We start from the raw sequence: 12,116 nt of genomic DNA on the forward strand, positions 1-12,116 counted from the left end.
GAGCAGTCAGACAGCGGTGACTCGAGTATAAGCCGAGGGGGCACTTTCAGCCTCAAAAAAGAGGCTGAAAATCTCGGCTTATACTCGAGTATATACGGTAATATAAAAACCTTCTGCCTTTAGAACCACTTTAAAGATTTGAGAACTTGTTTTTTCAGGATTGGATATGTGGTAGGAAATAGTTTTGCTCCTGAAAATGTGCATTGAACAGTGAATTGATATCTGCATATCTATAGAAATGTACCTATTGTTGAGGAATATATTTGAATTTAGGATTTTGTGCCTGGAGTTTAACTTTATTTAAGTTGGAGGGAAGAACTATCAAGTTAAAGTGCATTTGATTAGTTATCCACAAATGTTTTGTTGGGGGATGATGGCAACTGTATTCATATTAATATTCACAAAAAATATGCAGTTGTGGTTTTTGACTGTATATGTGCAATTGGGAATTGCACTTAGAAATAAAAAATGATTGTTTAGCTCCCCATGCACGTTTAGTGCGACATGATCTAACTAGTATATAATTTTTAATTTCTTGTGTTGCCAAATCTGGGCTTTCAGCTCTGCACTGACCCTGCTTTGCGTTCAGCAAGAAAGCATTAAGAGAACAGAAAATGTTTTCTGGTAACTACTTTTCACTGCAGTTATCAAAGTATCATGACAGATTGGCACTGCTCCAAGCCTGCAGTATCAGTCTCACAGGTTTATACTTTGTATTTTAGTGCTGGCAGAAATAGAACAAATCTCACTTCCAAAATGTAATATAGCATGCAAATACTGTTGTACACTGTTTTCAACTGGCTTTAGCTCAGATCCGAGCCCATTTGTCAAGCCCCTCTGACATGTTTCACCTACATTTGGCTTAATCGTCCTTTAATCGTCCCCTCTGACATGTTTCACCCACATTTGGCTTAATCGTTCTTTAATCGTCCCCTCTGACATGTTTCACCCACATTTGGCTTAATCGTCCTTTATGATTAAGCCTAGTGTGGGTGAAACATGTCAGAGGGGCATGACCGATAGGCTGGGATTTGAGCTAAAGCCAATTTTTCATTCATCTTTCATTGGAGTTGAATACAGTGTCCGGCAGTATCTGCATGCTATATCAATTGTATCATCATGCAGGTTTGTCATTACCTGATTTTGTGCAGTAATCCACAAAGGCAATACCCCATTATCCCACCATTCAGACATGTTTTGTGTTTTCTTAAAGGAAATCTTCTGAAGAGTATCAGGATTATGCATCAGATTATGGATGACACCATGATCTTCCATCCAGCGTCCTATAATGTTCAGATATAAAGATTGCAATTACAAAAAAATTAAAATATTGAAAATGTATATTTTAGTGCTTGAAAGTTACATTATGACACAATAAGTAATAATAAAGTCAACAAAATAAATTACCAGCTGTATGATCCACAGATTTAGCATGGCAGACGCTAAATGTATCTGCCTGGGATAATTTAATATCCACAGGAAATGCTTTCATAACCAATTGAACAAACATGAGGAAACGCTGAGAAGAAAATATAATCTGATTTTTTATGACTGGGAGGTATAATAATTAATTAATTTTCTTGCTTGTGAAAATCTGACACTTTCAATTGTTTTTGCCTAATAATATTGTAGCGCTACCGCCTCAGGAGCTGCTGAGTATTCTGGGTACCATGTTTACTACTGAGCCCAGAGCAGAGTGTTGCTCCTGCTGACACCACCAAAATACCTTGGCCAGATGACTCACTGGCTGTCATACAAAAGATAAAAACATATGCACTAAAGAGATAAGTGTTTAACTTGTATTAATGTCATGGAAATTGCAAAATAGGCAAAAGAATCCAATTGACAAAGTCACAATCACAACTTTTTTGAAAATGGAGAAATTAAAAAAAAAAGAATGTTTTAATCACATTTTTTTTTTTACATACTTAGACAATAGGCAGAGATTTTCCCCAAGTGAGCGAATAAGATGAGAAAAAAAGAACAAACACTGGACTAACTCACTTGTGGGCTCTCAGTGTAAAGAGTCAGCTACCCCAAACACATGAAGAACGCTTCTGCTGGCTAGTTGTGGCCCTCATGTTGATGCACAATAGGGATGAAAATGGAGTTGCCCAAGGGATGGTAAAATAGCTAAGGGAGTCCCCGTTTAGTTAACAATGGTAGGGGGAAGAGTCACTTGAAGGATATCAGATGGTAGCAGAGATTGCTTTGGAAGGAAAAAAGGGGAGGGGGAGACAGATCCCTTTAATGTACCTGAGTACCTGTCCCGGTCCATCAGAGTACCCGAGTACCTGTCACGGTTCATCAGAGTACCCGAGTACCTGTCACGGTCCATCAGAGTACCTGAGTACCTGTCACAACCCATCAGAGTACCCTAGTACCTGTCATGGCCCATCAGAGTACCCGAGTACCTGTCATGGCCCATCAGAGTACCCGAGTACCTGTCACAGCCCATCAAAGTACCCAAGTACCTGTCACAGCCCATCAGAGTACCCGAGTACCTGTCACAGCCCATCAGAGTACCCGAGTACCTGTCACGGTTCATCTGAGTGCCCGAGTACCTGTCACGGCCCATCAGAGTACCCGAGTACCTGTCACGGCCCATCAAAGTACCCGAGTACCTGTCACAGCCCATCAAAGTACCTGAGTACTTGTCACACCCCATCAGAGTACCCGAGTACCTGTTACAGCCCATCTGAGTACCTGAGTACCTGTCACAGCCCATCTGAGTACTTGAGTACCTGTCCCAGTCCATCTGAGTACCTGAGTACCTGTCCCAGTCCATCTGACTACCCGAGTACCTGTTACAGTTCATCCGAGTACCTGTCACAGTTCATCTGAGTACCGAGTACCTGTCAAGTCCATATGAGTACCTGAGTACCTATCACCGCCCTTCAGAGTACCCAAATACAAGTCACCAGGCCATCAGAGAACCTGTCCCCAGGCCATCAGAGTACCTGAGTACCTGTCACCAGGCCATCAGAGTACCCGAGTACCTGTCACCAGGCCATCAGAGTACTCAAGTACCTGTCACCAGCCCATCAGACTACCTACTGTATCTGCAGCCCATCAGAGTACCCAAGTACCTATTTGCAGCCCATGCCTCATAGAATATACGTTGGGGTGTTTGCTTTCCAAAATGGGGTCATTTTATGGGAAATTCCATTGTCCTGGTACTCCAGGACCTTCAAAAGTGTAATAGGTGGTTGAGAAATGAGATGCGTCATTTTTGCTCGTAGAACGTCTGAAGGTACTACTTCAATGTTGCTGCTCTGTATGTGGCCAGGCTGTGTAAAAGTCTCACACATGTGGTATCGCCATACTCGGGAAGAGTAGCATGTATTTTGGGGTGTAATTTGTAGACATGTGCATTCGTTTTCGTCCGAATGCATTTTCGTCCGAATTTCAGGTATTTTCGTTTTCGTTTTGACAAACGATAACGAAAGTGCAGATTCCGAAAAACGAAAGATCCGACATAAATAAATGCTTTTTTTCGTTTTCGTTGTTACAACAGTTCGATATAGAATAGGAGATTCGAAGTGACCGTTCGATATAGAATAGGAGATTCGACGTGACTCCATATGTCTATTGAACCTGTGGTCGAATGTGCCTAAGTTTCGTTTACCTCTATTAGTCCTATTATATAGAAAAGCTTCGACAGAGAGTAAATATTCGACATAGAGAGAACAGAATCGACAGAGAGAAACGATACTGGAATTGGGTGGGGGAAGTAAATAAAAAAAAAATGATAATATTCGACGGGATCGTTGCACGTTTATAATAATATTCGACGGGATCGTTGCACGATTATAATAATATTCGACGGGATCGTTGCACGTTTATAATAATATTCGACGGGATCGTCGCAACTATACGACACTGCAATCGTACATTTCGGCAATCGAATGCTCCGCCTATAGGCTATATAGTTTAGCAGCTCCATCGAATCTTCTTTATCCATTCGACAGATACCATAAGCCTTCCAAGACAGATTCGACCGTAATTCATGTGGATTTTCGGACGAATGCAATTTTTGCACGAAAAACGAAATAAATAAAAACGAATTTCGGGAGTAACTAAATAAATAAAATTTACGGACGAAAACGAAAAAACGAAACGAAATATTCTAGTCTGCACATGTCTAGTAATTTGTTGTATGCATATGCGGTGTGTGAGAAATAACCTGATAATATGACAATTTTGTAAAAAAAAAATAATAAAAAGAAAAAATTGCAACTTAAAAAAACTCACCATGCTACTTACTTAATACCTTGGAATGTCTACTTTCTAAAAAGGGGTCATTTGGGGGGTATTTGTACTTTCCTGACTTGTTAGTGTTTCAAGAAATGAGATACACCTGATGTACTGAAGGCCTGATCAGTTGTGATCAATTTTCAGTGATTGGCACCATAATTTGTAGACTCTATAACTTTTACAAAGACCAAAATAATATAAAAATAATACACTAACGTGGGTTATTTTTACCAAAGATATGTAGCAGTATAAATTTGGGCCAAAGTTATGAAGAACAATTACTAATTAGCAAAAATTTATGACAGAAACAAAGAAAAAGGCATTTTTTTTCACAAAATTGACATTTTATTTTATTTATAGCACAAAAAATAAAAAAAAACCCACTAGTGATTAAATACCACTAAAAGAAAGCTCTATTTGTGTGGAAAAAAGGACGCAAGTTTCATATGGGTACAGTGTTGCATGACTGAGTAATTGTCATTCAAACTGTGAGAGCGAGAAAAAAATCACCACAGTCATATTATGCCTAACATATAATGTGTATATTCCCCTGGGATATAATCATTCCAGAATTTGGAAAATATAGCCAACTGCAAATATGGCTTATTATGTGCAATAGAGCAGACATACATATTATGGTCCATCACACAACTACTCTTGTATAATTAGTAATACGATTGCATATATTTGCATAAATTCATTGTACAATGAAAAGCAGACATGCACTTGACATAAGCAGATGCAAAGTTTAAATGAAACAAATTGAAAAAAATACAGTACTTGACTTAGGATGGCTACACTCTCTTACGCTGTATAAGTTAATAAGTCTTACTCACTATTACATGGGGGTATTAGTAGTTTACAGAAAGAAGATATGACTAATTTGTTCTTTCAGTTCAGCTCACAGGAAGTGACAAGGACACTGCATTTCTGGCTAGATCAACAGACATTCTGTTTTTGATTGACATGTTTTCATCCTAAAAAAAATAAATCTATTGCAATCACTACAACTATGAATCAGAAAAAAGCAATATTTACAATTTTTATTCTTGGGTTTAGATATTCTATAAGGTTAAAGGGAAGGTAAAGCGGGGCTCCAGCCAACAATACCAAGATGAAAAGGAATAGCCCATTAAAAGACACAACAAAACTTGTTTTCTCTATTAAACATCACAGGACACAGAGCAGCTCTATTATTTCTTGCTCACAGGGTTATGCACCACCTACAGGTGACTGGACACTGGCAAATGACAGCAAGTGCCCACCTACATAACCCCTCCCATACAGAAAGGTCCTCTGTTTTTTTCTGAAGTTGATGCTCACTGCTGTACTTATCAATACTACAGGGCCAGATTTTCTAAACAGTTTTAAGACTCAGATTGGTTGGTTTCTGGATCCATTCTTACGACTTTCATCATTCAGCAGAGTGCTACCCATACCCTGCACTGAAGAAAGGGGACATGACGCTAGGGGGACCTTCAGCTAGGGGGACCTTCAGCTAGGGGGACCTTTCCAGTGCACATTTGCACTGTTGCTTTTGCACAGAATCTCAAGCCTGATTGGGATTGCTAGGTTAGCACAATTCCAGTTGTTTGGTTTAGCAGGTCATATGTCTCAGATAGCAGAGAGGTGAAAATATGGGGAGAAGGGGGTTTACAGGTACCTTTGTTAGGTCAGAAGGATCCTAGACATAGCCCCCACTACAGCTTCCCCTGAGGATTTAGGTTTCCAGTGGCTTTAAACCCTTTCCCTTATCAGGTATTCTCACTAGCTAGGTTGCACGTTCATCTGGCCCCTATGTCAATAAGGATGAGTGTTTTGTCTGCCTCAGTGGGGATAAAGCAGAAGGTCTCTGGCACACTCCCTAGTGTGATCTGGGCACTGTGCAAATAGAGGCATTTGTATATGTGATTTTATCTCACCCTGTCTCCAAAGAGATTTGTTCAGCTGTGGAGGAGGAGTTCATTAAGAAGTGGAGCATGTCCTTGGTAGATGCAGTGGTCTTTTATCTCAATAAAAAATTTAGGTACTCGGTGGCAAATGTCTCAGTTTTCAAGGATGCTTCTGACCAGTGGTTGGAAACCTTGCCTAATGCATCTTTCGACTTGTTAGATGTAACCTTGTAGCCTGTGGGTGTGGCTATTGGAGTTTGCCAGAGCCTAAAGACTGACCTCAGGCATCTGTCCAGGATTTTGGAGTCAGCAAGGAATCATGCTGACTTGAGAGAACATCTGGTGGATCCTCCGGTTCTATGTTTTGTTGTGGATGCCTTGAAGGATTCCATAATGCATATTTTCGCTTAGGGCTTTTGTTGGTACACATGCGCAGGATTCTTCAGTTAAAGTGTTGGTCTGCAGGATTGCCTTGCAAGAAGCTTTTGGTAAGTTCTCCTTTTCATAGAGAAGGTTTTCTTGGGCAATATTTGAAAAAGTATTTCCAGAAGATTTTGGGCACGACTCAGAGGTTGACTGTTCCCTCTGTCTCCATGAGACTTTCCTTTCACCACTTGCAGGCCTCAGCTTTCCAGGATGAAACTTCAGTTCCGGTCTTCCTAGGTCTCCAAACCAGCAAAAGGGGACTCTAAGGCCCCCTCCCAATGAAGGGTCAGCCCCACTAGTTTGGGTGGGGGGATGTAGGCAGGCTTTTGCAGAGATATGGCCGAGGAGGTGGTGGACGAATGGGTCTGCTGTACAGGTTGGAATTACGAAGTATTTCCCCTCCACACTTAAGGCTTTCAAACAGTTCTATGAATCCACAAATAAGGTTGCTACTTTTGTACAAGGAGAAAGATTTTGTGGTTTTTATTCAAATTTTTTTATGGTTCCAAAGCCAAACATCGATGTTTGCTCCATATTCCATCTCAATATCTCAGCACGTTTCTCCAGGTACAGAGGGTTTGAATGGAATCTGTGCATACAGTGGTGGTTACTTTTTGTCAGGGAGATTTTATTGGCATCAGTGAACATAAAGGATGCTTAGCTACAATGCATGTCCCAGTTTTTCCTCCTTACCCGAGGTTTGTTTCTACAATTTGTGGTGGAAAACAATAATTTTTAATTTGTGGCCTGTCCACAGCCCACTGGGTTTTCTCAAAGACCCTGGCTCCAATTTTGGCTGTGTTAGGACAATTTGTTTGTCATGGAGCAATCTGTTCACTTGCTGGAATGCAATGTAGCTGTCACAGTTCGCACTCTGGAAAGGTTTGGCTGGGTCCCCAATCTCCAGAAGTTGGCATTGATTTTAGTTATGGACTTGAAATATTTAGGCTTCATCCTGGACACTGGTCAGCAAGGGTGATTCTCCCTCTGGGGAAATGTCTTTTATCTCAGGTCCTGGGATTTTCCCTCAATTAGTCTTTGCATGAGGGTATTGGTGAATATTTTGGCCTTATTAAAGGGAGTTCCCTTTGTTCAGTTTCATTCTAGGCTTCTAGAGTGAAACATTGTGAAAAGGTGAGGCAGGAGGATGCAGTTTTTGGACTTTTTAATGTCTTTACTTCCCAGCACTTGACAGTCTTCGGACTGGTGGTTGGAGGCAGGGAAGTCTTTTTTTCCCATGTCTTGAAAAGTGCTGATAATGCACATAAGCCTAACAGGTTGGGGGAGAGTCATGGAGTACATTTCGGTGCAGAGAACCTGGTCTCTGATGGAACAATTACTGCCTATCAATATTCTGGCTAGTTCTTCTGTATTGGTCAATTTGATTGCAGAGTTTCACAGTGAGGATTCAGTCAGACAAACCCCATGGCTTTGGTACACATAAATCATCAGGGAGGCACTAGGTGTTGAGCGCCCCAAGAATAAATGGACCTCATTTTGTCTTGGGCAGAACTTCATGTTCCCGATCTGTCCGCAGTTCACATTCCAGGAGTGGAAATTACAGGTGGACTTCCTCCATTGCCAGCAGCTGTCTCTGGGGCTGTAGACTCTACACCCAGGAAGCAATCAAGGAACTCTGCCAGTAATGTGTATCTTCTGGCATCTATGTGACCCTGGACAGGTTGGTTTCCAAACCAGGGATCCTCAGGTGTTTTCAGTGGATGCTTGGTAATGGTATTGGATCAGTTCTCTGATTTATAAAGTAAAAACCAAAAGTATACTCCACACTACCACTAAGTGACTTAGTGCCAGACAAATGATTAATTATTGCTGCTATGCACTGTCATGTGTTCCCACATCAATGCAAAACATATTCTTTATAAAGTGCAGAGCAATAACCTAAATTAAATAATCTATTAGAAAGTATACCAATTAAATACCAAAATATTGTATTCTGGGCAGCACATATAGTCCAACCAACAAATGATTTATTACATGTGCACTACAACTAATTAGTAATTATTATACATCACCAATATATATCATCAAAAAATGAGAAAACAGTATATACTGTATGTAGTCCATATTGTCAGTCCTGTATATAGTGCTCAAAAGTGCTTATATTTATCACAAAATCAACATCATGCATGCATTTATAAGAACAGGCATTTATATTTTCAATAAAAGTGCTGGAAAATATCAAGCCAGTATCTGCGTGATTTCTGGACCAAATACCACCTCTAAAGTCACCAGTCACACCACCTATTTTGTAAGGGATGTAGACAGGTTGTCCATAACATCCACTATGCTTTCCTCTCTCATTGGGCACCAAAGAAGAGTCACATAAAAGGTTGGGTTGGGTTCTTTAGACTATGCCAGGCATTGAACTGGGTCACTAACCCTTGCACATGGGGTAATACTTTGCCTAAAGGCGTGCTCACCAATACCCGGGGACCAGGCAGGAGCCATGGTCATATGAAAAGTCAAACATTAAGGTAGTCTCCTAACTCAGAGATGAGCCACATGTGTGCATCACCCAAGATATGGAGTTCCTCCTTAAACTTCTTTGTCCCATGTCCTGCACACTTGTATTGATGTATGCATTGCATTCAGAGGGACAGGCTGAGTCATTGTCCATTTCAACAGTGTAGCTCTGTTTCCTCACTCCCAGTAACAGAATGGGGTCCTAACAAGCACCTTGAACGCACCGCATGGGTGCTCACCTAATTCTTCTCTTTCTGTACCAAGTGACCAGGCCAAAGATCTCTGTAAAGCTAGTCCATTCCCGGTGATGGATGGATACGAACAGCTAAGCAGGGAGTTCAAGTACTGATCCCCTCGCTACTGGAGAGCCTGTCACCTATCAGCTACCATGCCAACAAGTGATTTCTGTTTTTCCTTGTAGTTACTCATGAACCCCTACCATAGAATTTACACATACCCCATACTGTAGCTAAAGACTCCATTTTTTTGATGATATGCCAAATCCTCACATGCACCCCTTGAATAACTTCAGACCAGGCTCTGAGCAGTTGAATCGTTATTTATTGTAACTTGGTAAAAATGTATAACATGCAGTAACATTCCCTTCCTAACTGAACCTAACTGTGTCTACCCCAGGTTACCTGCACAGGTGAAGATCCGAACCTCTTCACTTTTATAGAACACGGGAGGTAAGCTGGACCCCAACAAAAGCCCACGCAAGATATTAACTCCTTCCCTCTGACCTGGGCAGCTAAATGCTAACCCGATTTACAGTAGGTTACCTGCCTACATGCTTACCTTAATATATTGACCTACAATGTAAATAGGTCAACTTGTGCCTTGCCCTCTAATTGAGGCTTCAAAACTCCATGGGGAGCTCCTGATTCTTCACCATGACAAAGTGGTCTATTGGCCTCAGCCGTATATTTTGCCAAAGGTGGTTTACACCTTGGGAGGCTTAGGGTTAGGCACAGTTTGTTGCTCTTTTGACACTTTAGAAAACATTGGTATTTGTCTTATTTTCAGCACCAAATGCCCTGAAGCAAAGACCACAGCACTGGCCTTCTGACATGGAAAACAATTGTACTGGAAACAGTCTCTGTTCCATGTATAGGAGGATGTAACCATGGGGCAGTAGACAAAACAAAGAAGTAAACCAGGTGTTCCTTTAAGATGGATTTTTTTTTTCAAATAAACAGGTAGAAACTGGCCTTCTTCAGATCCACTTTAAACAGTAAAGCACATTTAACAGCTAACTGAGCAAAAAACAAAAATACAGCTTTTATACACAGAAGCATGCCCTCATTATGTTGCTGAAGTACATGGATCCTTTGCTTATAGCAATCCCATCCTAAAATGGACAGCTCCACAACAGAGTGGTGCCTGACCAATAGCTGGAGAAAAACTTGTCTCCTTACTAATCTAAAATTGAGGCCCAGACCCAACAGTCCTTATCAAGTCAGGTTCATGTCCTTGCCTTTTCTACAACAATTGGCACATTTGTAATAGAGTACAAGCTTTATATAGCCCTCCTGTGTCTAAGATGGCTGCCCAAAGTTTGTGACAATTCTGTGTTAATAAATGACACAGGCTTCCATACGTTTGCATTTAAGATTTCATTTGGAGCCCATAGTAGAAAACATATGTCCGTTACCGACTGTGGTAGGGGGCAGTGTGGTGCGTGATTTAGCGCATTACACAGCTTCCCCCTTTTTTTGTTTTGTACAAACTTTATTTGAAATGTACAAAACATACACTTTCATCATGGTGCTGTAAAGCAGCTCAATGCACTGTGCTGCCCTTCAGTTCCTGCCCTAGGCTGTATTACAGTGTGAATGGGACACACAGGAAACAATTGTTTCCTTTGAGTCAGTGTGGTGACAGACATTTTACAATGCAGTAACATATTTGTCACCGCACATTGTGTGAATTAGCCCTTAGTGATCATAGAATGACAGCATCACTCCTTAACACCGCTGGCCAGATGGAGCAGATATGCTCTGTAGACACAGCAAACTGTTCCCAGCCACCTGCCTACACACAAATACTTTTTATAATTGTGCTTAATAGTAATAATATCTAAGATTTTTTTACTTACCAGTGATCGTAGTAAAATGAGATGGAGATGTCATTGTCACAAATGGTGGGGTCATGTGTTTTGCTTTAACACCTATTTCAGCCAGGTAATCCAGTAGTGGAGTGTCAACATCTTGGTCATAATTCCAACGAAATCCATCAAAGGATATGACAAGAAGCTTGTTGTGTGTTTCCTTCCCATTTCTAAAAATTGGCTTGCAAAAAATAATTGTGAAAAGAAATAAAAAAAGAACAACAAAATAATTATATTTCATGGTGGTATATAGATGGTGCGCAGTTATAGCTAAGATCTGCTGTCACTGAAAAATTTGTATGTCCGTGACTTATCAGTTGCTTATCAGGCCAAAGCTCACTTAGGATAGTTATATCTTAACAACAAAACTCACCCTAGCTCTACCGCATAGTGAAGAATAATGAGCTGAATGTCAGTGCACAGGCTGTTATATCCCAACGTCAAATAGCACAAAATGCTGGCAACACAAATGCTTCTTCAATGCAAAACATTTATTGGAGCATAACATCCATTTTGTTATTCATTCCACTAGGAACTTGAGTATTTAATTTATATATCGACCACACCTCCCACTGCATCAGGATGTTGTAGATGTTTCCCCCTCTAATAGGTTTTTTCACATGTTCTAAACCACATAAGAAAAATGACTCAAGTTTGCCACCATGACATTTTCTGAAGTATTTAGATAAAGTGGAAAGATTTTTTGCATTATTGTACTATGGTACCGCAAGAGTGTACTTGTAATGTTCTGATATCCTAACACGCAGATTGCAGATAGTACATCCCACATACAGCATCTTACATATGCTACATTCAATCAAATAGACAATCATTTTGGAATTGCAATTTACAATTTTTTTTATTAAATGTGTTTTGTCTGTTGAAAACAAAGTAAGTCTAACTTTTTCTTTGTTTTTTACACTGCTTGCAGGTGGCAAAACCACAAG

The 12,116-nt window shown here is 40.5% G+C and overlaps 1 protein-coding gene across 1 annotated transcript in view; it reads right to left on the bottom strand.

The window, feature by feature from the left end:
- LOC143924490 (ectonucleotide pyrophosphatase/phosphodiesterase family member 7-like) overlaps positions 1 to 11,560 on the bottom strand; it is a 112,677-nt gene extending 101,117 nt beyond the window's left edge. The window contains exons 1-2 of the mRNA XM_077448820.1: positions 11,158 to 11,560; positions 1,138 to 1,283 (exon numbers count right to left, since the gene is read on the bottom strand). Coding sequence (XP_077304946.1) covers positions 1,138 to 1,283; positions 11,158 to 11,410 — 399 coding nt within the window. The 5' untranslated portion in view covers positions 11,411 to 11,560. The remainder of the gene's footprint in view (positions 1 to 1,137; positions 1,284 to 11,157) is intronic.
- Positions 11,561 to 12,116: the final 556 nt, after the last annotated feature.

Source organism: Lithobates pipiens, unplaced genomic scaffold, assembly GCF_037356315.1.
Source record: "Lithobates pipiens isolate NorthernLeopardFrog02 unplaced genomic scaffold, aLitPip1_a1.2 Scaffold_22, whole genome shotgun sequence".
Lineage (NCBI taxonomy): Eukaryota > Metazoa > Chordata > Amphibia > Anura > Ranidae > Lithobates > Lithobates pipiens.